This window comes from Mya arenaria, chromosome 6, assembly GCF_026914265.1.
Source record: "Mya arenaria isolate MELC-2E11 chromosome 6, ASM2691426v1".
NCBI classification, from domain to species: domain Eukaryota; kingdom Metazoa; phylum Mollusca; class Bivalvia; order Myida; family Myidae; genus Mya; species Mya arenaria.
The window spans coordinates 19,680,579-19,707,855 of NC_069127.1; the positions used below are offsets into that span (position 1 = coordinate 19,680,579).

Below are 27,277 nucleotides of genomic sequence, written 5' to 3' on the forward strand. Positions count from 1 at the left end.
CAACAACAACAACAACACCAAGGCTATGACAATACCTCGACTTTGTTCTTTCAAAAACAGACAAGTTAATAAACTTCTTTAGGTATCAGACAAAACTGAACCAAAGCAAATATAAAGCATGATTTGAAGAACTGTAAGATTACATGAAACATGCATGGTGTGGCTACTTGCATATTGGGAGTGGCGGTGTACGGGGGTGGGGGAAGCTAGCTCACCAGCGAGGATGGGATCTTTATCACGCGACCACCTCCCTCCCTACAATATAACAACCAGCATGCCAGTCAACCCACTGTTTATACACCAAGTATACATTTGTGCATGAAGATTTTACAGTAGAATTTGAAAGTAGAACATTTATAGCATAATTATATTGTTCTTCTGTGGGTACTTTTATGACACTTGTGATTATTATAATTATTGAAAAACAATCATCATTGATGATTTGTTATGATTAATTTATCCAAATTATGGAAGTAAGTTTCCAGCACATGCTGTTGATAATTACTTGAAATTTGTGATGTCTTTAAATTTGCTATTTCCATGTATTTTGACATTTTACCTTAGGTTTAGATCACAACGTCTATGATAAGGCTATCCTTAAAAGATGTTTGTTTACAATGGCTTGTCATATATCAGTAAGTGGGTCGGTATGGATTTTTTTCTTTTAAGACACAACATCAAAGCTGTTCTAAAATCTGACAAGCTAAAATCATTCTACTTTCAAATTCCACTGAGTCTGAAAACAATTTTATTACTATTGAAAGCAACAAAATATGATATGATCTAATTAAATACATGCGTTATTTTTTATATAATTATTATAAATTAATAAAAATCTGATTAATCATTGCTATACAAAACATTTACCGGTAGCTTTAAATCTGTTTCTTAATAAAAATTTCATTAAGCCCCAGAATATCACAAAATAGTGCACACAGCAAGCGCATGCCAACAAACAACTAAAGACTAAATTAGATGATAACTAGGAGAATAAGAGTGCTGCAGAGTAAACACCAAACCCTCTCTGTTCTTTCCAGCTCGACACTAATTGAAGCAAGAGTTACTGATGTTGCTATACCTATAGACTGTCTTAATGTGTGTTCCAAGTTTCAAGTACCCTTGATATTTTTAACACTCTTAGGGTTTAAAGGCCAATGTTAAAGGTTTTGCACCACATTGCCATAGACAGCACTGACAATGCTATAACAATACCTGGACTGTATTCCATTCTTTGAAGAACAGAGAAGGTCTGCTGAAACAGGATGGTCTATATTACAAGCTATTTAATTTTGAAGACGAGCTGTGCTCTATGTTATAGTTAGAACCTAGCAAGGAGAGGTATCTTCTGTTATTTAAGGGTAAAACGGTGATAGGTAATGAAGGAAAGAAATACAGAGAGCCAAGAGTCTGTGAAATTTTAGGATTGTTTGGATTACCTTGACCTAGAATTGGGATGTGTTGGTAATAACTAATACTGATAAGACTTTTTCCAATCTAGGATAAAACACTGGTAGTGATATCAACACAAGTAAAAACTTCAAAATCTATTTTAATGGCACTTATGCATTGAAGTCTCATTTTTCATCGAAAACTTTTTTAACATGTAGCTATAACATACCATAAACATCCTATTAGACGTGCATGTACTAATGAATATGTGTAAACCAATGAAAAGAGCCCTTTACACATATTCATCTGTTTTAAGTTAAGAATTAAGGTAATACCTTAATTCTTAACTTAAAACAGATGATTTTTTCTCAGATGAAAACCTAAACATTGGCACTATTAGGTTTTACATGTAGCACACCTGCTCAGACTGCTGACAACATCCATATAAACAGAAACTCTATCATATAAATAAGATGAATCAACACGGTCCACCTATGTTGATAACAGATAATAAGATTTCTTATTCCTGTTGAAAGTTGTGTATTGATACATTGAAGCAAAGTGTTTCAGGGACCATTCAAATGATTTACACACCATGCAGTGAGTGAACAAAGCTATGCTATAGCTGAATATGCTGATTGGTCCGTTGCTACCTTTCGACTCCGCCTCCGCCTACTGTCTAAGTGATTAATAATTGTCACAAGCGTTGTCAGTATTTGATATTGATGAGTCAATATACATGCCTGATCATTGAATTTAGTGGATCTAAAAAAGTTTGCTGAAAAATGGTTCTTATTCATGTTTTTAAAAAGAAATGAGTCTGGCATATCTAATAGGACATTTCACTAGTTCCTTAGTTTAGCTCCATCCAAACCAGCCAAAGTAATCCAATAACACACACTTATACATGTACATTATGCGGCAGTCAATGATTCTGTATGCCAAGCTCACAGACTGATTGTCAACATTCACAACACAGTCAACAACCCACATGCAAGGCAACATAAACTTGAGTGTATGCAATTGGAGATCACTGGAATATCCTTTTCTCACTTGTGTCTGTTTCATAGCAGTGATTCTCTTCTACCTCAGCCAATTATCTAGGCAACTTCCCATAGAGGACTAAGCCATCATGTATTTTGAATCTTCCAGTGATCTTACCATAAAGCAAGTATGAACAAAACTTAATTGAAACAATCCAAATTTTTAAGTGTAATGATACAACAAGTCAATATTTATGTATAATAACAGACGAAAAATAACTGCTATTTTTTACTACATGTAGATTAAAAACAACTGCAACCGTTAACAATTATTTTCCAAAGGTGAAATAAATCTATTAACTGAAATAAAAATTCAAAATGAACCATAAACAAAACACAACAAAACTGAAAGCTCTGGTTTGTGTAAGTAATGATGTATGACAATACAGTGGCCAGTGGTGACGAGATTAGAATATGGATGAGAGATGGATGCACTTCTAAGTGTGTCAATACCTCGGTTTCTCAGGCACGTCCCTGTGGTTTCCATAAAAAGCATTAATGTGCCGGACAGCTGACAAGCCATGCAGATTGGCCGATTCCTGAATACTCTCTCTTGAAGGAGGAGGGATTGTTGGTGTGATCACATGACAAATATGGCCGCCCTCTTCTTCTACCCTTGGTTTTGTAAGATATCCTTGGCCACGATCATTGCTGCCTAATTCTGATGATTCCTGACTAGACCCAAGTCTTTGATTTCCTGATTGTGCTGTATTTGAGCTAGATGACTGTTGAGCTTTTCCACCCTGATTTGATTTTTTCCTTCCCTCACCACTTCCGTATGAAACAAATGGCACATCATGATCTCCATTTACCTGACTAGCACATGTCTTTGTAGGACTGCTTCTTTGTGCTAAGTTGTTGACACATTTCAAAATGGACTCATTTACTCTATGGCTATGCACAATGCTGTATTCAGATCTAGCTGATGAATCTGACAGAGATCTACAAAACCTAAGGCTTGAAAAACCCTTGTGTGCAGAGGTAACTTCAGAAGAACTCTCAAACAAGTCTCTACTATGTCCACTGAGATCTTTAATACTCGGATTTGAGCTGTTATTCCCTGTTCTACAATTGTCAAAAGAGTTGCTACGATGGTATGGTACAGAATTTACTAAGCCTATCTGAGAATTACCTCTGTGATGAAAAAGCTCTCTTGGATCTTGCTTTTGTTCAACAAATCCATTCACATGTGTCAAACTTTGGATTTGTTCATCCTTAGCATCACTCTGAGACAACGATCTATGATATTCACCATTTCTATGTGTTTTTTGGTTTTCAAGGTTTCCATGAAACAACCCCCCATTGAGAAGATTTGCTGAGCAATTCATTGCATCATAAGATGCATTATTTCCCCTCTTTGCTGTGACATTTGATGAAAACAGGTTAGAAGATATCCTTTTTAAATCCAATTCTCTTCCTGTTTGAGCACGATACATTTTTAATCTCTTTATAACAGAACTGTCACTTAAGACTGACTGAGAAACTGCTTGATTATTATGGAAGGAAAAATCATTGCTATAAGATTGAATATGTCCATTCAAGTCCCCATGTTGAGTTTTCTTACTTGTTTCATGAGATTGCTCTGAATTCATGATATCAAATATGTTATTTCTATTTTCATCCCCTTTCTTTCTCATTCTTTGCTCAAATTCTTTGATTTCTCTCAGCTTTCTTTCTTTTTCATGAATATCATGCTTTTGCCTCTCCGCTTCACTATTATCTGGCAAATCAAACAAGTCTGCAGATGGATCATGACTAACATGCCTTCTAACATGATTACCACTTCTCTGCCTATGTCTGTAGCTATGCCCTTCATCATCTAAGTCATTTTCATCGCTAATGTCACTAAATTCTTCACTGTGTATTACATTGATGGAACCAACGGAACTGCAAGCACCTGGAGATCTTCCCAGTCTCATTTTACTTGATTCAAATTCCCCTGTTCGACTGAATTCAAGAGTGTCGCATTCACTGAGTTTAGCAACTCTCGGACTAGAATATCCTCTGGGTGACATTCCCGAAACCCTTGGAGATCTACATGGAATTAAAAATGGAGGTGCTCTGCCTTTTCCAGAATAGTTTAATCCTGATTTTATCTCTGCATCACTTTCTTCTTCAGAGTTCTCATTTTCTTCATCACTTGCAGATATTTGCCTGTTTGGAGTAAGATAAGGTGGTGGACTACTATCATCAAGCTTTCTTTCATCTTGTTTTTCTTCAACTAGAACTGGTGGACCAAGATCTGGAGGTGTATTGTTTACTACATCCATATCACAAACTTCATTGTCAGGTTCAGTCTTTTGGTAATGTTCATTACTTATACACTCTAACACAGGAGAAGATAAGTCATTGTTCATTTCATTTTCTATTTCAGCTTGACAGAATGACTTTATATCTTGTAAAGTGATATTTGTAGTTTTAGCAATGGCAATTTTACTTGGCGTTCCAGGAGCAGTAACATTCCTGTCATCAGCTTGACTTGCATCTTTTGTATCACCCTCATGCATATTTTTAAGAATATCCGTGATAGACAATTTCTGTTCCCTTACCTCCACCAAATTTTGGCCATTTTGTTCAACTTTTTGTTCCAAGTTTCTACTGCTGTTTTTCAGATCTAAAGTAGCACCAAATTGTATCAAATCTGCAGGAGTTAATGGTCTTGGTGGTGAATCACAGTCCTTGTCAGGTGGAGGAGGGGAGAGATAAGCTAGCTTGTACATGGTGTCTTCAAACACAGCTTGATGATCATCTGACCTGTCATTGTACGTTTCATAATCTGGTAAAGTTACAAATGGCCTAAATGAGCTGTCAGAATCGGATGCAGTGTCCCTACTTTTCATTGGTGATTGGTTGGAAGATGATGTGTCAATGTCGCTAAACTTCTGAGATGTAAGTTTTTCCATTGTAGCATCATGTAAAACTGACAGGGTACACATTAACTTGGTAGGTCTTGATGATTTTGTACGCTTTCGCCTTTTTGTTACAAATGCTCTACCATCATGTTTCTTGTTTGGCGTTTTCTTTTTCTTTTTGTTAAAATTTTCAAGACTTCTAGACCCAAAGGCTACTTTAACTGACTCTAGTTCACTCTCCTCTTCACTTGAACTAGATATATCTTTGATCCCTGTCAAGGAAGAAACATTACTGTTAGAATTAGTGAATTTGCAACAGCTTGAACAAGAACATAAACTGGGGCAGACTGACAGACACTCACCTGAGTTAATGTGCAAATCTGGCCGATCAGCTTGCTTTCTGGATTGGCACACACTTCTTCTATTGGTGTGACCCTCATCAGATGATTCCACTTCTTCTATAACAAGTGTTTGGTTGTTCTTTGTGTCTAGTATAACAACAGCTGAAGAGGAAGTTGAATTGTCCAAGGTAGAAGGATTATCCTGATTAACAGTGACACTTTTCTCTTTATCGTTGTCAGAGTTTTTTTCGGAAGTATCATTGTCTTCAGTATCAGAGTCTGTTTCAATGGTAAATTTCTGTTTAGCTGCTAAAAACTTTTCAAACTCTGCAGAAAACCCTGTCACTGCCTTGTTACAAGTTCTTTCTGATTTTACACCATCAAGATTTTCATTAACACTCTCAACAAGATCTTTATTCTGTTTACATTTATTGTAACCATTCAATTTTGATTCATGCATAGAATTTTCATCAAGATTACCAACATCCAGTTTGTTCACAACTACACGTAATTCCTTCTGTCCCTTGAATTTGTTAGTCACAATATAATCCACACCAGGTATTCCATCTGAATCAGAATCATATCTATAGTTAGATTTCTTACTCTTACACTTAGTCTTTTTTTTATCACCTGCCCCTTTTTCAACACTTGAACACCTCGAACCCCTTCTAGAAGATGTTGCAGAATTTGAACTTAAAACTCTTTTACTTCTTTTCGATCCAGTTTTGTTAGAATCACTATTGTCACTACTCTTTCTCCGTTTCGATGACCTTGAACTAACAGTGTCCATAGCACTTTCTTCTCCACTTATTAAAGAGTTTCTCCTTGACCTTGACATACTTGACACACTGCCCATACTACTGGAACGAGATCTTGATATCACCTTATCCAATATCAGTTTTTCTTTCTTTAATACTCCATGTTCAGGATATACTCCATCTCTCTCATCATAACTTGCATTCCTTTCATTTTTTCGACTGTTTAATGCCTTGGCAACAAGGGAGTTTTTTACACTTAGAACCAAATTAAAGTCATCATTGTCTTTATCAGAAGTTATATTGAAATCAGAAAGTGTATTTCCACATTTAATTGGCAAATCGTTTTCTTCCTTTACCCCAAATCTACCATCTCCTACTGATATCTTCTCACAGGAGTCACTATCTAAATTAAGTTCTGTCTTTATATCAACTATATCATCAATTGGTTCTTCTACTGAATCTTGGCTTTCATTCTTTGCTTCTTTGTTGATATCAACTTTCTCTTCACAGTTGTCTTTATCACAGCCATCAGCAATATCTACATCCTCACCTGAATTTTCTGCTTCTGAATTATTTTCAACAGCTACATCATCATTAAGCACACCTATTTCGTTAAATATCTGGCTATTCCCAGACTGATTTAAATCCATTCCATAGTCACTAAGCTCACTCTCGGCTTCAGCATTTGGAACACCTCCGCAATGAGCAGGACTTCTTCCAGCTATAGGTGTCCTAGATTTTATGGGTGTAAGTGTACCATCAGATGCTTCGGTTAGACTCACATCTTTAATTACAATATCACCATTATCTTCAAACTCCTTGGGAAGGCCTGGGTTATTCTGCCTAACCTTCAAATGTGGAGTATGTGATCCTCTACCAACGATACCTTTCCCAAAGTACTGAAATCCCTGTCTATATTTCTTCAGATGGGGTACGCTGGAGATGTTCCTACCAAACATGCTGTTCTGTTTTCTTTGGCTTGTTGGAGTTCGCTTCTGCTTTCTTGACTTATCCCCTGACTCATCGTCCCCATTTTTTAACTGAGCATTTGCCACATCATTGTTTTCACCTTGCTGGTTTTCAGAGCACTGACCTTGTTGATTCTCTTGCTGTAACTGAGGGTTCAAATGCTGGTCCACCTCGGACGTTTGCAATTTAGGGTTCAAATGCCGGTCGACCTCAGATCTCTGTAAATGAGGATTCAAATGCTGATTTACCTCGGACATCGGCAACTGAGAGTTAAAATGGTGGCCCCCCTGAGGGAAGACCTGACTTTTGCTCAGAGGGCTGTCTTCAGCAGATAGGAGATCTGCTATTAGAGATTTATTGGCAGCAGGAATATCAGCAACTTTGACCTCTCTCAGAGGCGGTGGAACACCAGCTACTTCTTGGCAAAGTTTTAATTGTTCCTGAATCTGTTCTACATGTTCATCACTGAGATTCTGGAGTTTGACCACCTCTGTACCAATCTTGAGCAGACTGTACTTACGGGCATCTTTAGGGTGCATTCTGACTTCCTTTAACTGACATCCGCTTCTTTCTTCCTCATCAATTCTGAACTTGATGCCTTTTAACTGTGGAGAAGGGACTGGGAATTTGTACTTGTAAAATGGTGATGGTTGTGGAATAAGTGACCTTTGTCTGTATTTAATCAATTCCATTATATCTTTGGCAACATTAAAGCCACTTACATGCAAAGGCTTCTCATTTAAATTGTCAGAAATTTGCTGCTTGTCATACTTCCTAGGTTGCAAAGGTTTATTCATGAAAGCTTCATTCACTGGCTCACTCATTGTTCTTTGTCTCTGGACATTGTAAGTATGTATCATAGTCTGTTCTGGTACCAATTGTGATGTGTCCACAGTGGTTTCATACAAAGCCCTACCCATAGTTGACTCTGAGCCTGCATCAAACTCTTGAGGCTCACTTAAGTCCATAGCTTGCGAGAGATGAAATCCTTGACCATCCTGATCACCATTAAGAAGGCCTTGGAATGACTGATCAGTCTGCGACTGGTTCTGAAAATAGTGCTGATTCTCTGGTTGTATCTGGAGATTCAAATGCTGGCCAAACTGTGATAGCTGAGAAATTTGTTGAGAGGCACCGTGTGCTCTTTGACTTAAATCTGGATACTGACCCTGAAGAGCTGACGTCTGTTCTAGACGGCCAACGCTTGGCTGATTAGAATTAACCACAGGGTCTGGAAATGTGTCCACACTAGTTCTGGCTGATGAGTTTGGATCATATCTTTCATGTGGATTGGTGAAATATTCAGTGTTAAAGCTTTGCAAAGAATTCTGCCTGTGCATATCTTGCCTTAATTGAGGGTTTTCAATGCCTTGGTCATTAACTGATTGATTCATCTGACTTGTGGGAAAGTTTGTGTTAAATTCTGCAAGCAAATCTGAGGCATCACCTTCCAACAATTCTTGAAACGACGGCTGATGCGACCAGTCACGGTTATTTGGCTGAATTCTTGAATCTTGACCGCTCATATGAAACTGCTGATGAGATGCATTCATTTGACCTGAAGGGAAACCTGTAGACATCTGAGGTATTGGTTGTTGCATCTGCTGTCCAGTATTAGCCATAGTATTACGCATAACACCGCTAAAATGTGGATTCACTGGAGAATTTGGTACTTTCTTTGGCCTGCCTCTTTTGCGTTTTGGGAAAGTGTCACCAGCAGGAGTACCAGCCGGCATGCTCGCTGATCTGTCAATGTTTCTAGGTCTTCCCCGCTTGCCAGTCCCTCCCCGGCCTGCTCCTCTCCCTCTAGTGGATGCTGGCCTGGCATTATTTTGCAATGCCCAGTCGGTGATAGCATTTCTAGAACCAAGAGGAGGGTCTGTGAATTTTGGACTTGGTATGCGGCTTATCTGAGGAAGCCCCTGTTGTGGGCTTGTCATGCGGGGATTGCCAGGGCTCAAGGCACTCTGTAGAATGCTGGGCTGTGAAGGACTGGCCATGGCTGGACTGTGCCGAACACCCAAATGACCACCAGCTGCAGATGCACCTGAATGAACGGGACTGAGTTGGACTGGGTGTTGCTGTTGCTGGTCTGACTGTGATCTCTGAAGCTGATGATGTCCTGCTAATGACTGTTGCTGTTGTTGTTGTGAAGCATGGTGACCAGAGATACCATATGGCATTCCAGGACTATGGGTTGGTACCTCATTTACATCATCTGTAACTTTCTGTCCACTGGAAGATGATTGAGTTGTAGATCTGGCAGTTGTATTGTCAGATATGGCCTTACTAAAGTTCACACCAAACTCTGAACCTCTTGTCACCCCATCAACCAAATGCTTTAAGCTATCTAAGGATGCCTTTTCTTGAAACTGCCGATAGTTTGACATGAGGCCACTTCTCATATTAGCCTGTGGAGGGGGAGGGGTTTCTGTAAATTGTTTGATGGATGAATTCCCACTGAAGAGTGATATAAGGCTGTCATCTCGTATATTGGAGCTACTTTGACTATTTTGCTGAGAGTATGACCTCTGACTTCTTGAGTTTTCCAAATCAGCGAACAAATCCTGTTGGCTGTCATGCTGACTTTCATTAGCACTTTGTTGCAAGCTTTCCTTCACACTTGACCCAGGGGATGTGTTGCTTGACAGCAAATTGTACAACTTTGTGTTTTCTATCTTCCTTTGAGAACCTGGACTGTACATATTAGCACTTTGTGGAGATTTATAAGACATATGTTGGTTGGTAGAATTTCCTAGTTTTTCTACACTAGAACTTCTCTGCAATGAAGCTCCAAAATTAGTCTCATTGTCACCTGGCAATGAAGATACACTGGCATTAGAGTTTTGACTCACACTTCTAAACGCCTGTTTAGCTGGGTTATCACTTTCTGGATCAAATAGTAACCTTTCAAGAGGACTGAGCTGGTTAGTATTTGAGCTAGGACTTGGGGTAGATGGCACAGAAGATCTGTGGTAGGTCAAGAGGGCATTTGACGTCACAGGTAATGACACTGGCGTAGCTGGTGGACTGATTGCTTCATATTGAGTATGTTTTTGGCTTTCTTCAGCAGCTCTCTTTGCTTTCGCTTGCTCTTTTGAAGCAATCTCAGCAGCAAGCCTAGCTTGATAGTAACGAGACACTGGACCCAATGGTTGCTCTGTGGAAACGTGCACTTGGGGTGGGCTGAGATGGTTCAGTGGGGGGGATATTGCACTCTGTTGCAGTCCAAGAGGGGTTCTCGATCTGCCAGTATTAACCACGCTACTTCTACTTGGAGGATCGCCATTGGCTGAAACATGCCTCATAAAGAAAATTTCTTCAGATTGCTGACTATGACTAGACTTTCCACCAGAATTACCACTATTTCTATTTACCGGAGAAAGGGCCTCTGGTGAAGGTACCCCCCCTCTGACCATCTGTTGATCGAGAAGCCTCGGACGCTGAAGGCAATATCCTTGTCCAGGACTCCTTTGATTGACCTTTTGTTGACTAGGGTTTGCATCAGTCTGAAGCCTTAAAGGCCCACCAATGCGTGGCACTGTAGCATTGTAAGGTATCGCCTGATTCGTTAAGTCCCGTCTTTGATAAATGTTCAAATCACTGTTTTCATACATAGAACCAGAAGAGTTTCTGACTTGGCTAGACCTTTGATTTAAAGATTCAATATCCTGAAATGCCATATTCCTATTATGTTGTTGGGCATTTTGAGAAAAGTCATTTGTGAACTGATCATCACTGGTGGGTGAATAGTGTGCTGGTATATTTCCTCTTATTGTCTGACCAGCTTGTTTACTTCTAATAGCAGATTCGAGCTTTCTATTCACCTGCATGTGTTGATATGAGGTAACATTGGAGGGCATGTTGGTTGTATCTCCCATCTGACTACAAGTAGGGCTGACTTGTGGTAAAGGTGTAGCAATGAACTGAGGAGAAGCTGGTTGAGTAGGGCCATATCCTTGGGATGCTGAAAACTGGCCCGGGTGGGCTTGATTAAACGACCTTGGAGACAACTGTCTGTGAACTTCCATCTGGTGTGGGTAACCACCCATGGCTGGGCTCATAAATCTCACACCATGTTGACTGTAGGGATTATCACTTGCCGTAGAAGTTGGAAACTGATGCCCCATAGGCATTCTATTCTGATGTTCAAACTGACCCATGTATTGTCTTTCCATAGCAGCTTTCATTTGTTGGTACCCTTCTTGAGAACGGGGATCAAAATTTGACCTGGGGGGTATCTGGTGACCCGGCTGGCTTCTATACCTAGGTCCTGGCCACTGCTGGTTTCCAGCGGATTGATTCCACATTGCCTGTTGTCCAGCATGGGCAAGGACATTTTGGTTGCCTGCATTGAACTGAGCGGCCATATTGGTTTCAGGGACGTCACCGAACGGGTTCACGGCTGCTATACTATTCTGCTGTTCAATGGCACCTGTCCGGGATGCTGGGCCTCGCATTCCCATTCTCTTTACCCCTCCTGCTTTACCTGAAAGTACAAAATAGTTTTTTACTCCAAAAAAGAGTTGTCAAAACCAAATTTATACCGAAAACATTACATAGTCTAGTAATACGGCATTTGATCATTTGACATATGCCCTGTCAATTTTTTCTTGGCTAGGTAATGGGCATAGCTGTATTGTTACTGGCAACATCTGTAATGGGTTTTATGTGAGAATCATTAACTGTTTTGGATTATGCCCCAAAGTTAAATAACGCATAACAACATACAAGCTAAAATAACAAGAGGCCCATAAGGTCCTATATATATTCTACTGCCTCTCACATACAAATGGAAGCAAACAGTGAACCAGATGTTTAACAATTGGTAATAACTATTACACAACTCTCTGAACAAAATTATATTTTTGCTAGGCAGCATTTCAGGCAAAGGGTAAGAACTATTACAATAGTACACAACTCTCTGCACAAAGTTGTTTCCTTAGAAAATTCATTTGCATTTCAAGGGCAATAATCCAGTCATGCATGGGTGGATCTGGCTGGTTAAAGAAAGGAACCAAGCTCTCATGTATTTCTTGGAACCAACTCTCATGGATATTTCACTATTGTATGAGTTTGATTAAATACAATTAAAACGGTAGCGCGTTTACAAGCAAATGTAGAGACAACAGACACCACGTCCAGAATTTATTTTTACAAAATTAACAAGAGCTGTCACAGAGACAGCGCGCTCGACTTTTCCGCCGCTTTTCGGTGTATGGATTGAAAAGTTTTGGCGAAACATGCATGGATCACTGTTAGATTAGATTTCAATGCAATACATGATGTGCTGAGATATTTACATAAATTGAATGGAAAATATTTGAGGAGGTACGCGAAATTTAATAATTTTGTCAAAATGCTTGATAGAGTTACCTCCTCCTGTGTACAGGTTGGGGGCATGATGGTGAACAAGCGTGCAAAGTTTCCAAGCCAGATGTCAATGGACTTTGAAAATATTTGAGGTGGTACGCAAACTTCAACATAAATTCTAAGTAGAAGGGGCATAATTTTGTCAAAATGCTTGATAGAGTTACCTCCTGCTCTGTACAGGTTGGAGGCATGATGGTGAACAAGTGTGAAAAGTTTCCAAGCCAGATGTCAATGGACTTTGAAAATATATGAGGTGGTACGCAAACTTTAACGTAAATTCTAAGTAAAAAAAGGTGCATAATTTTGTCAAAATGCTTGATAGAGTTACCTCCTCCTGTTTACAGGGTGGGGGCATGATGTTGAACAAGTGTGCAAAGTTTCAAAGCCATATGACAATATTTAACCTGGTATACAAACTTTTACAAAAACTTTAACATAAGTGGTTATGCCGACGCTGACGCTGACGCTCGGGTGACTAGTATAGCTCTCCTTATTCTTCGCATAGTCGAGCTAAAAAATGATTGATAATAGTTGATGGTGATGCAACATGAAAGTATATACGGTAGGCATATCACAAATTAACATACCAGGTTCATCATTGGCACCATCATACTGCGGAATAACATCACTCATATCACTGTCACTATCTGACCCTTCAGCCTCCTGATTGGCTGACTCAGGCTGGGGGTGTGTCGTGTTGGAGGGCCCCGCCTCTTGTGAGTCCACCCATGTGTCATCCAGACCCGCAAGGTCATATTCATCGAGATCAGCACTAAAAACATAGTGTACTTTGTTAAATACTTACAGCTCAAGTTGATAAATTCCATTGAAGCATTGACTACTGGAAATCATATATATTTGTCAGCATGAAATTTTCTGGTTTTCCCAAAATGGACATTTCGTGGGTTCATTGATTCTGTATTTTCGTTTTTCAAATTTAATCTATATCAAATCAAAACCAAATACAAAACCTGAGGTCATAAATCGTCTAAAATATTACCACAAGGACGCATGCCTTCCTTAACTTTTGTCACTGGGCTTATGAAACACACAATGGTGTGACAATATGTCAATAAGTACAGATCAAATAATCATTATGATTTTGCAAGCTGCAACAAACACTGACCATATTAAGTACAAAGTTAGTTCTAATTACAGAAATGTATTTCTCACCCCTGATCAATTCCGTCCCAGACTCTCTGTGTCATCTCCAGGCTCTCCTCCAACTCCTGTCTAGCCTCCTCCTGACTCAGAGGCTCAGACACCTGTGACAAGACACTGTCTTTATCCTCCAGGGCCCCCAACACCACTGCTGCATTTTGGGAGGAAGGGGGAGAACTCTCGTCTGCCAGTGAAGCCAAGATATCCACCAGTGACCTATCCTGGCTGGGAACTGTAAGGGAGAGATAAGACAGGGCTAATACATATTAAAAATCTTCATCTTGGTATTCTATGGCACTCTGGTCTCCACTCAACTGCTGAATTCTGGGATGACGAGGAAAACTGCCACCCTCAAGAGGCCAGGGTCTGGGTAAACATCTGTGAAAATACATGATTCAAAGCATTCTTGGAGTAAATGGGAGAACTCTGCTCATATGGCAGGGATCTCAACAAGTGAACAGACCTGGGGAGTAATACTATTAGTGTCAACATCCGGGATAACATCATCTTGGTTTTCTAGGAGCTGCTGCATTCTGTGATAGAGCATGGAAAACTCTCATCTTCAAGAGGACAGGATCTCAATAGGTGACTGGGAACTGTATAGGAGTGCTATTATAAGGGTTTACATTATCTGTCCTGGTCAATCTCCTCAGCTGCATTCTAGGAGGAAGGGGTAGTGTTCCCATCTGCCAGGGAGGCCATGGGTCTCAACAAGAGACCAATCTTGGCTGAGAACAGCTGGATATCAAGCATGCCTGTTGTTTGGGGTTTTTTTTTGTCAGTTGGTCAAGGGGCATAACCCAAGACATATGTTAGCTATGTTACTATGTTATGTGCCTATTGTCATTACAAATGACACCTGATATTTTTCTTCTTTTACTTCTATTATATATGTCTAGTAATGTGACATCTATGTCACCAACCTTTAGGTGTGTCTAGCTGTATGTCACAGAAGCTCTGACTGGCTGAGACAATGCGGTGGATAGACGGAACATCGACCACTGGTTCCAAGTCGGCCTCATCTTCTATATCCTGGGTACCAGACATCTCATCTGGAATACAAACACATTTATTTGTCATTAAAAGTGTCACTTTTAAGATAGTTTATATAATTTATATTGAACTTGACTTCGAAGACCCATATGTGACTTTATCCTCGGCTGAGGAAATGGATCTCCTTGTGTGGGGGGAGAGTCAAAAAAGCATGCTTTTAGTTTGAGGTCTGCACACAAAAAGACCCAGATAAAACTGTGAAGCAGATAGGGTCAACATGTGATGAATGGTACAATACCTTTAAAAATGTGCATTCCTCAATTATGACCAAACTTGACAGGTTCCTAAAGTTGACAACTAAGGACACAGGGAAATGTTACAAGAAATCTGACTTGCTTTACAAAATTGAAACTCAGAAAATGGACCACAACTGTAAGTTGATAATACCTACAAAGGCGAGACACAGTCACTGATATACATAAGATATTCATTTTTATATAATAAAACATATGAAAAAAAGTTCTTGTAATCTTCTGTAATCTTTAACAAAATGTAAAATAATGCTTAAAATATAAGATGCAGGAGTCTGTTTACTGAGTAAGAATCCAGTACAGGAAGAAAGACTAGAATGCAAAAACAAATTTCTAGTGGGTTTTTGCCTGAACTCTTGAGTGAACCTATACCACTACACCACTGAATCCTTGAAGCCAGCCTTTCTTTATTGTTTTCAATAAATAAACATACCATATATTTACCTTATTTCACAAACATTTTTAGTTTTGCAAAGCAAAACTTAATGTTAAAGATGCACTATTATACCCAAATAATATTTAATACATTTTTTTTAAATTTACTAACAAGATTAATAAATGTTGAAAACAATAGGTCTTATGAAGGATACCGAGTTTAATTTGAAAGAAAGGTGCAGAAAACCTATTTCTACCTTATGAGACGATAGTAGATCACAGTAAATCTTTTAGCATTCACCAATCATTTAATAATTTTGCGTTTTCAGCTATTAAATACACGGTTATAAACTTGTTTTCAGTAATTAATAGTTTCCATCAATGCATTATTTAGTAAGTAGTTTAAGGTTTATCACTCAAAATTTATGTTTGTTATACATGTGTATGTATTCATTTTGAATAAGAGTGTCACTTTAAAGGTGCACAATATATGCTGATGCATTTTTTTTTTTAATTTTAATGCAATCATGTTTTACTTATTTGACTCGAATAAACACCAAAAAACCCAATATGATTTAGGTACAGATAAAAAATATTAACATTTATCAATTTCCTTTTTCAATAAAAAAACTACGGTTATAAATTCCCTAGTAAAAATAGCGCCAAAATATCACTAATATTTTATATCCCTATCTAAATCATATGCACTTTTTTCTTTTTAAAATATTTTTCTAGCATCAACCTTTATTGTGAGTTACCTTTCCTGCATCTGTATTTCCCTTGGAAAACTTTGGAAGTCTTTGACTACTATCCAACATCTTTTCACATTTCAACTATTTGTCTTAGTTAATTTTGTAACATTTGACACATTACTAGAACCATGTATGTAATACTACTGATACTGACCTTGACTGAGGTGAAGGTCAACTTCTGATGCCTGTGTCAATGGAAGGTCACTTTCACAACTGCTGCTTTCCTCATTTGGCTGACTGTCACTACAAAACAATGCATAGTCATTAAAAAACAACTCATGGACATGTATCTATACCAAAATAGTGTCAGCCTTGTATAAAATAAAAGGAACATGGTCACCTTTACTGCTAATTGCTCTTGAAAACTTAACTGTTTGTGCTTCTTTACTACACCATGTATCCATAAATATTCATAACCCACCATATACCATAACAACAACCATGCATTCTCATATATGGTTACACCCCACCATGATATCACATATAGGGCAACACCCCGCCATGTACTCATATATATAAGATAACACCCCACCATGTACTAACATATAAGGTTACACTCCACCAAATACTCACATGTAAGGTCACACCCAACCATGTGCTTACATATAAGGTTACACCCGACCAAATGCTCAAATGTAAGGTTACACCCCACCATGTCCTTACATATAAGGTTACACCCCAAAAAGTACTTACATGTAATGTTACACCCGACCATGTACTTACATGTAAGGTTACTACCCACCAAGTACTCTCATGAAAGGTTACACCCCACCATGTTCTTACATATAAGGTTACACCCAACCAAGTACTCACATGTAAGGCTGCAGTTCAAGCAGTATTTGTTGTAGACGAGCTCTAAGTTCTATCTCACTGTCTGAAAGTGGTACACTGCCTCGATCTGTAACATAACAAATACCAATCTGTAACATAAACACTGATTTGTCACAAAACAGACAATGATCTGTAACATGTCTTATATCCACTTAAGGAATGAATTGCGGGGTTGATGTCATTATCGGGGTATGAACGCAATTGGGCTGGTCTAAGTGTGTGGAGGTTGAACCACTCGTACTTTAACCAGCCCAATTGCGTTCATATCTCTGATAATGACATCAACCCCGCAATTCATTCCTTATATTTACACCGATAGTTCATTATGTCATTCAATAATTGTTAAAAAAAATACTTCATTTCATTTGAAAACCTTTCAGTAACCCTTTCTAACCCATTCTGTAAATAGAACGACCCGACTGTAACCGGAAGCTTTTGTTTTCAAATGACGTCACAATAACGCGGGAAAAGATCAACCACTTGAAATCACGTTTAAACGTAAAATGTAAACACTTAATAATGCATTTAAAATTTAAAAAATTAACACTTTCTAAAATGTTGATTAATATTTTACCTGCTGACACAATACAAACAATAACAAGATTAATATTTTTCATGTATATTGTTATGCAATGAATTGCGATCCGAACTTATCCGAAGATGTTGCGTTCATTGATTGATAAACACAACTGCCGAAAGGCAGTTCATTTAAGGAATGAAAAGTGTGGTGTAAATATTGTAATATAACAAACACCAATCAGCAACATAACAAACACTGATCAAAATCATATCAAACACCAATTATTTACATTTAAAGTGACACTCTTATTCAAAATCAATACATACACATATATAACAAACATACAATTTAACTGATAAACCTTTAAATAATATGTACTTAATAATGCATTTATGGAATATGTTAATTACTGATGATAAGATTGTAACTGCGTATTTAATAGCTGAAAATGCAAAAATATTAAATGATTGGTGAATGCTAAAAGTATTACTGTGATTGACTTTTGTCTCATAAGGTAGAAATACTGTGCACATTTCTGTCAAATTAAACTTGGTACCTCATAAGAACCATTGTTTCCGACATTCATTCATCAGTTTTGGAATATTAAAACAATTGTATTAATTGTGGTAATCTTATGTGGTAGTAAGAGTGCATCTTTAAAACACTAGGCTGTGTTTCAGGATTAAGATCGTAAGGGTTAAGATTTTTTTGGCACACTGCGTTTTAATTAAAATATTGTCAAGGACATTTATTGCATAGATTCTGCCTATAACTGTACATGAGTACTCCTAAGCAGTGTAAGGTTTACAACTAATATGTCTAATTGAAACGGGGCCCTGAACTAAAAGCATAACATATAAAACAGGCATGTAAAATTTATTTTTGACACAACAAACACTATACTGGAACATATACAGTTTCTACCTGTCAAACAGTATGTTCTCACCTTGTGACTCTGGTGGGGCAATATCGGTTATCTCTCCCCGGTCTCTACAACGCTGCCTTTCATCCTCCCAAAGAGCAGCCAGGCCGGGGTTATTACCCACATTATCTGAAGATAAAGCAACACAGGGTCACTCTCAAACAACACATTCATGAGGACATTGTTTCATTCAAGCTTTGTATCACAGATGAATTTCATGGAGTCCTCATGTGACCAAATAACTCAGCTAAGTATGTTATCGAATGTTAAATGCAGGCCAGTCCCATACCAACAAAATAAAACTTTGATAATTGAATTATTGATTGTTTTATTTTTTATTTCATTTACTAAACAGCAGCGATGTATGAATATTGTATAACACACCCTTATTGGTTTTACCCACCCTTATCGGTATTACCCACCCTTGTAGGTATTTCATACACTTAGTGGTATTACACACCACTTATCGGTTTTACAGACCCTTATCAGTATCATGCCCTTATTGGTATTACACACCCATATCAGTATTACACAACCTTATCGGTATAACACACCCTTATCGGTATTACACCCTTTTCGGTATCACACACCCATAGCGGTATTACACACCCTTATCAGTATCGCACCCTTATCTGTATTACACACCAATATCAGTATCTCATACCCATATCGGTATTACACACCTATATCGGTATTACACACCCATATCGGAATTACACACTCGTTTCGGTATTACACACTCGTATTGGTATCACATACCCATATCGGTATTACACACACATATCGGTATTAGACACTCTTATTGGTATCACACACCCATAGCCGTATTACACACCCCTATCGGTATCACACACCCATAGCGGTATTACACACTAGTATTGGTATTACACACTCTTATCTCTATCACACCCTTATCGGTATTACACACCCTTATCGGTATCACACACCCATAGCGGTATTACTCACCCATATCGGTATTACACACTCTTATTGGTATCACACACCCTTATCGGTATTACACACCAATATCGGTATTACACACCCTCTTATCAGTATTACACACCCTCTTATCGGTTCTACACACCCTTATCAGTATTACACACACTTATCGACTTATGAAAATCACAGAGAATTATAGTTAAAACCTGGCTATTTATTAGTAATAATTTAATATTACCTCCAATCTCAAGCCTGTTAATGATGTCGACAGCCACAGCGTCCACCTCCAGTTTACAAGTGCTCATTCTCTCCACCTGGCTGTCTAGGTACATCTCGCTGAAATTACAATCATAGGCACTGTATATACAGCTCATCAACCAATCATAGAGCATGTACAAACAACTCATGATCTTCTTGTTTATTATTTGTCATGTTTATGATTTGTACATGTTTTTATGAATAAAAGGATCACCTCTTAGTGATTCCAAAAAGAAAAGAAAAAAACAAACAACTCAACAACCAATCATATGTCTTGTAGAAACTCATCGAAGAAACATAGATCTTGTATGAATGACTCACCAACCAATCATAGATCTTGTACTTACAACTCAATAACCAATCATATGACCCGTATATGTACAACTTGCAGAAAAATTCATATATTGTAAAACTAAAGAATACATATATGCAATATGGCAAGTATTCAATATTTCTTCATGAATTCTAAAAATTTATAAAATCTTGCTCGACATATGAAAGGCAACAGTGAACACAAACTCTACCTACCTTGGTATATTTTCTGCGTCCCAGACCTGCTGTGAGGGGGTCATGGTCCCTGATCTGTTCAGCAGACCCGTAAAAGTCACAGGGGTTCTAGGGGTGGAACCCACTCCCTCATCTGACCCCTGGCTACCCATAACAGGCTGCACATCTGAAATACAAAGGCATTTGTTTACTTGACCTAGTTTACTGTCAATAAGCTCAACATCTGCAATACAAACACACCAGTTCAGCGACACAAAGGTTCTGGAGGTGTAGTCCATGCCTGTATCTGACCATTGGCTACCTACAATGAGCTCAACACCTGCAATACAAACGCATTAGTTCAATTGACCTTGTTTAGAGACACAAAGGTTCCAAGGATGGAGTCCATGCCTGTATCTGACCCCTGGCTACCTACAATGAGCTCAACACCTGCAATGCAAAGCAATAGTTCAATTGACCTAGTTCAGAGACATCAAGCTTCTAGGGATGGAGTCCATGCCAGCATCTGACCACTGGCTACCTACAATGAGCTCAACACCTGCAATACAAATGCAATAGTTCAATTGACCTAGTTCAGAGACATCAAGCTTCTAGGGATGGAGTCCATGCCAGCATCTGCCCCTGGCTACCTACAATGAGCTCAACACCTGCAATACAAATGCAATAGTTCAATTGACCTAGTTCAGAGACATCAAGCTTCTAGGGATGGAGTCCATGCCAGCATCTGCCCCTGGCTACCTACAATGAGCTCAACACCTGCAATACAAATGCAATAGTTCAATTGACTTTGTTTAGAGACACAAAGGTTCCAAGGATGGAGTCCATGCCTGTATCTGACCCCTGGCTACCTACAATGAGCTCAACATCTGCAATACAAATGCAATAGTTCAATTGACCTAGTTCAGAGACATCAAGCTTCTAGGGATGGAGTCCATGCCAGCATCTGCCCCTGGCTACCTACAATGAGCTCAACACCTGCAATACAAATGTAATAGTTCAATTGACCTTGTTTAGAGACACAAAGGTTCCAAGGATGGAGTCCATGCCTGTATCTGACCCCTGGCTACCTACAATGAGCTCAACACCTGCAATACAAATGCAATAGTTCAATTGACCTAGTTCAGAGACATCAAGCTTCTAGGGATGGAATCCATGCCTGTATCTGACCACTGGCTACCTACAATGAGCTCAACACCTGCAATACAAATGCAATAGTTCAATTGACCTAGTTCAGAGACATCAAGCTTCTAGGGATGGAATCCATGCCTGTATCTGACCACTGGCTACCTACAATGAGCTCAACATCTGCAATACAAATGCAATAGTTCAATTGACCTAGTTCAGAGACATCAAGCTTCTAGGGATGGAGTCCATGCCTGTATCTGACCACTGGCTACCTACAATGAGCTCAACATCTGCAATACAAATGCAATAGTTCAATTGACCTAGTTCAGAGACATCAAGCTTCTAGGGATGGAATCCATGCCTGTATCTGACCCCTGGCTACCTACAATGAGCTCAACATCTGCAATACAAATGCAATAGTTCAATTGACCTAGTTCAGAGACATCAAGCTTCTAGGGATGGAGTCCATGCCAGCATCTGCCCCTGGCTACCTACAATGAGCTCAACATCTGCAATACAAACGCATTAGTTCAATTGACCTTGTTTAGAGACACAAAGGTTCCAAGGATGGAGTCCATGCCTGTATCTGACCACTGGCTACCTACAATGAGCTCAACACCTGCAATACAAACGCATTAGTTCAATTGACCTTGTTTAGAGACACAAAGGTTCCAAGGATGGAGTCCATGCCTGTATCTGACCACTGACTACCTACAATGAGCTCAACACCTGCAATACAAACGCATTAGTTCAATTGACCTTGTTTAGAGACACAAAGGTTCCAAGGATGGAGTCCATGCCTGTATCTGACCACTGGCTACCTACAATGAGCTCAACATCTGCAATACAATCCTTATAGTTCAATTGACCTACTTTAGAGACATAAAGGTTCTAGGGGTGGAGTCCAGGCTTGTATCTGACCTGTGGCTACAACCACACGCTCAACATCTACAATACAAATGCAATAGTTCAATTGACCTAGTTTAAAGACAAAGGTTCTTTGGCTGGAATCCAGGCCTGTATCTTACCTGTGGCTACTCACAATGGGATTCACATCTGCAATACATAGGCAATAGTTTAATGACAATAATCTGGGATTTGATATCCCCTTATCAGTTAAATATTTATTTATGTCCATCCAATGAAAAAATAACTATTTGTTAAATCATATTCTTTGAACAAATTATTAAGGCATGTGTCAAATTTCTATCACCTACAAAACTTCTGTGTCCTTGGGTTAAAGGTTTGTAGATCATTTGCAATCTACTCATCATCTATTGATATATAACAATATATTTAAAATGCCATACGCCAAAACAACCTGAATTATTTTTTTTGTATCAGGTAGAATTACAGATTTGGATTTTGGAATCTGTTTTTTGATCAAGTTCTAATCAGTTTTGAAATCATTTTCATCAAAACATAATGAAATGCCCCGAACATGAATGACTAGGAACGTGCAATAATCAAACTGTCAATGTTGTTTAATAAGACTGCAATGTGCTACATTAAAACTAATCCTACTATCATCCTGTTTCATAATGGAACAGATGGTGCCAACAATGCAATATTGGAAAATAATCATAATTATTAGACATGACATCTGGACATTTGTTATATTTACACAATATACTGCATATACAAAACACACACAGACTTTTGTCTGTGACTTGTAAATGACCTGAGGTTTGGTTACAACCATTACACGTATTTCGATGATTCATTGTATATAGCATAATAAATGAACAGTGCATGTGAAAACAATTCTTTTTTCACAAAGTTGAAAAATTTCACTATGATGCTTAAGGATTAGGAGTACAGATTTCAACATACAAAAGAGCTAGAGATTAACCTCAGAATGTAGCTTTAAAAAAAATAAAAATGAAATGATATATAATAAACTTAATGTACATGTTACTACAACGTTTCAAATACCTGAGGCATTTCTTCGGAACTTGATAGCAGCCACATTGATCAGGTTCATTCCATACAGGTTGTAATCAATGAAGAGCTGAAAAATACACACACTTGTACAGGAATATCGCCACTGACAATTGAACATATTCCTTCAAACTCATCGCAAATCAGAAATGAAATGATACAACAAAAACAGAGATTATAACCTTTATGCAATAGAATACTTGAAAAACACTATCGCATGATCAAGATCCCGATTTTTGTTAGGCGTTCATTTTAAGTAGTGTTGTTGTTTTTTTCATTTTGCTCATATCTTTATTATAATGGTACATGTTTGGTTTCTGCTTGCCACATTAAGTAGCAATTTCAAGTCAATTATCAGACATGAAACTATGCATATTTTATAAATTGCAAAGAACAAAATAACCTTGACATTTTATGAATGGTAGAGATGCCTTGACAAAAAACCTCAAGTCTCCTAGACGCAATTAAGAAGTCTAATATTCCAGACAGATTAAATTAGACTCTACCATACTTGTTTTGTGATGCAATATAAAAAGCCACTTTCTGAACTAGATGCTCCAATAAATTGGGTTCTAACAGCTAATAATTTTCAATCCATAAAAATAACCAGGGATCTGTGTGAGTACAAAGGATTCATGTCCAAGCAGGGTAAAAAGTCTCTTACATTTTAAAATGGTTTCTAAAGGCATTTATGTTCAATTCAAGGTATTTCCGACTGTTTTTGATGCAAATATAGAGAAAAATATCGATACAACTTAAGTTTAAAGCTTTAATTCTGATTTCAGGATTTCAGCGACCCTGTTTCATGTTATAAGCCATAAAACATAGGGCTTTATTGGTTTATAAAATAAGACCAATAAGGCAACTATAAATTAACTAGAGATTGTTTTTTGGAAAAAGCGCTTGTCTCCCCTATTATGTGGTTGTAGCTGAGAAAAAATAAATGATGGACATGAAATTTGTAATTTTGGACTGGAGACGAACCAACAGTGAAGTTTGGTTTATTCACCCGCATTAAATAGTGAACATCTACTGCGACCTTGACCTTTGACCTACCAAGTATGAAGTTCCTGGGTGCAAGCATTCTTTATTTATTGAGCGGAAACAAAGTGTGATGTACAGACTGACAGACTGACTGACTGACTGACTGACTGACAGACTGATCACAAAATCAATAGGGGTCATCTACTAGTCATGACCAACTTGCATACCAAGTATGAAGTTCCTGGACCCAAAGGATCTTTAGTTATCAAGCGGAAACCGTTTCTTCACCTCAAGGTCACGGCGACTTTGACCTTTGACCTACTGATCTCAAAATGATTAGGAGTCGTCTACTAGTCATGACCAACCAGCATACCAAGTATGAAGTTCCTGGGTCTAAGCGTTCTATAGTTATTGAGCGGAAACTAAGTGTGACGTACACATTGCGGGACAGGGCAAAAACAATATATCTCCCCATGAATGGGGGAGACATAATTACTAGATTTTCATCCCCTCTGGCCCCCTCTTTTTCCCCTGCCTTTTAAATTTTATTGACTCAAATAAAAATGTTGAACTAGGGTCTGTTTTTGCGTATCGGTCTGGTAATGTCCAGAAACAGCGTTTATTCTTATCTATGGTGTCAATGCCGTATAACATTCAAAGGAGAATTGTTACGATGTGTTTGTGCTTCGTGTAGAAACACATGTATATGGTCCCATATGCAATAAGAAAGAGCATGAACACATATTCAACTAGGAAACAGTCATCAAAAAAAAATTGTAAAGCTTTCTAATTGAAACCGAGGAACTTTTAAACAAATTCATTGACAGGAAGAGGAGAACCTTTTAATTTAAGAACAGGACACTTAGCCTCAAGTCATTAGTCTGAATTCCACTATTGCTTGGCATAATTTTTTTTTTAAAGCCGTGCTATATAAAAGATTTTGAACAAGTCCCTAAAGCATTTTACCAGTGAAGGGCCTGTAAGTTCGTGCTTATTTCTGTCAGTGAAGGTTTATTTGCTAACAGTAGTCAAATATAATATATGTTTGATCCCTGTTTTGCGTCACCCTAGAGCAATAACAATAGCTGCATATAGAAACAGAAGCAGTTATGGGTTCTTGCAATAAGATGATGATTGGTTAATTATATGTTCACTCGGGTTGCCAAAACTTGAATTCAACATATCCAGACTTGATGCAATTTCTTTAGCAAAGTTGTACTGTAATAATCTGGTCTTGTTTATCAAAAGGAATAACTGTTATAAGCCATGTTATATGTACCTGCAGTGTGTAGGGTATATGGGCCTCGTGGGGTTGAAACGGCTTGTTGAGAACGGCTCCTCCCAGCAGCAGATCAGCAGCCCTAAAACACATACATGAACATTGTAATATGTACATCAGCATGGCACACAGCAGCCCTAAAACACGTAATATTAAGTAAACACTGTAATCTGTACAATGGCCTGGCACACAGCAGCCCTAAAACACATCTGAACACTGTAATCTGTACATTGGCCTGGCACACAGCAGCCCTAAAACACATCTGAACACTGTAATCTGTACAATGGCCTGGCACACAGCAGCCCTAAAACACATCTGAACACTGTAATCTGTACATTGGCCTGGCACACAGCAGCCCTAAAACACATATGTATACATTATAATCTGTACATTGACATGGCACCTAGCAGCCCTAAAACACATATTTGAACACTGTAATCTGTACTTTGGCCTGGCTCCCAGCCGCCCTAACACATAGGTGACAGTTGTAAGGCCTGGCTCCCACCAGCCCTAAAACACTTAGGTGAACATTGTAATCTGTACATTGTCATGGCACCCAGCAGCCCTAAAACGTGAGAGATGGCATGGCAAACAACATCCCTTATTTTGAAATCATAATTGACATGACGCTAAATTGAATAAGACAGCTCTCAATAATTACCTTCCTTGTAAAACAAATGAATACATCCAAGTTCTTGTGAATTTTACTGTCCAAGGTTATCATGTCCCTAATCCATTTCTTTGTGTGAAACAAAATATTGTAAGATCAGGAATTTAAAAAGAATACTAAAGCTGCACTCCCACAGATTGACCCTTTTGATGACTTTTTTTGCCTTGGTATGAGCCAGTTTTGTGTAAATGCCTGGAAACCAGTGATATAAGAATGCTGACAAAAGATCCAATTAGAATTTTTCATATTTATGTTTGAAAACTTCAGTTTTATTGCTAAAAGCGTTACTAACCCTTTAAGAAATTAGTGTTGTTTTTTTAGTTCTACTAACAAATGAGATCTGTTCTATTGTGTGTTATCTTATATCACTGATTTCATGGCATTGATGCCAAAATCAGCTGATTCTAAGACAAAAATGTCAAACTGTCAATCTGTTGGAGTGCAGCTTTAATACCTGCAAAAATAAATAAACTTTGCCTAGTCTGACCAACAAAGCTCTTAAATTTCGAAATAGATATTTAAACTACTTAGAAATATCAATTTGTAAATTAATTATATTGGTGTCCAATTGTATTTTGTTTAAAAAGAAATCAAGTCAGCCTTATTTGACAGTTTCAGTACAAGTAGCCTTAGCAGCTGATCAAAATGATATCACTAAACCACACTAGACAGACGGACTACAATAGGTCTCATTTGTTTTTTTACACATATTACGTTTTATAAACACTTAAGAAAATTACAGATTTTCAGGGAGAAGGAAGTGTTCTAGTTAAGTTAATATTTTCTGTAGCGAAAACTTCAAACTAAGATCAATACCCAGCAATCCTGGCGTCACTTATTATTCCTGTTCAGTTTTTCACGTACAGCATGCTTCCTACAGGTTTCTGTGAAACACCAGGGGCCTTATTTATAAAGCATCATGGTAAAAAAAAATCAACTCAGTGGAAAATTGCCTTTTTTCTAAGTTGAATTTTAAGATTTCTA

At 38.2% G+C, this 27,277-nt stretch overlaps 1 protein-coding gene across 2 annotated transcripts in view; it reads right to left on the reverse strand.

Annotated features, from left to right (window-relative positions):
- The window catches only part of LOC128237192 (uncharacterized), a 65,250-nt gene that overhangs the window by 16,019 nt on the left and 21,954 nt on the right, over window positions 1-27,277 (reverse strand). The window contains exons 5-17 of one of the 2 annotated variants that reach the window (XM_052952499.1): window positions 25,624-25,705; window positions 23,355-23,430; window positions 20,316-20,460; window positions 19,768-19,865; window positions 18,615-18,719; window positions 17,131-17,215; window positions 16,472-16,560; window positions 14,810-14,938; window positions 13,899-14,118; window positions 13,313-13,497; window positions 5,647-11,841; window positions 2,886-5,556; window positions 216-255 (exon numbers count right to left, since the gene is read on the reverse strand). In XM_052952499.1, coding sequence (XP_052808459.1) covers window positions 216-255; window positions 2,886-5,556; window positions 5,647-11,841; window positions 13,313-13,497; window positions 13,899-14,118; window positions 14,810-14,938; window positions 16,472-16,560; window positions 17,131-17,215; window positions 18,615-18,719; window positions 19,768-19,865; window positions 20,316-20,460; window positions 23,355-23,430; window positions 25,624-25,705 — 10,120 coding nt within the window. Of the gene's footprint in view, window positions 1-215; window positions 256-2,885; window positions 11,842-13,312; window positions 13,498-13,898; window positions 14,119-14,809; window positions 14,939-16,471; window positions 16,561-17,130; window positions 17,216-18,614; window positions 18,720-19,767; window positions 19,866-20,315; window positions 20,461-23,354; window positions 23,431-25,623; window positions 25,706-27,277 lie in introns of both variants that reach the window. The other variant, XM_052952498.1, reaches the window with a different exon arrangement.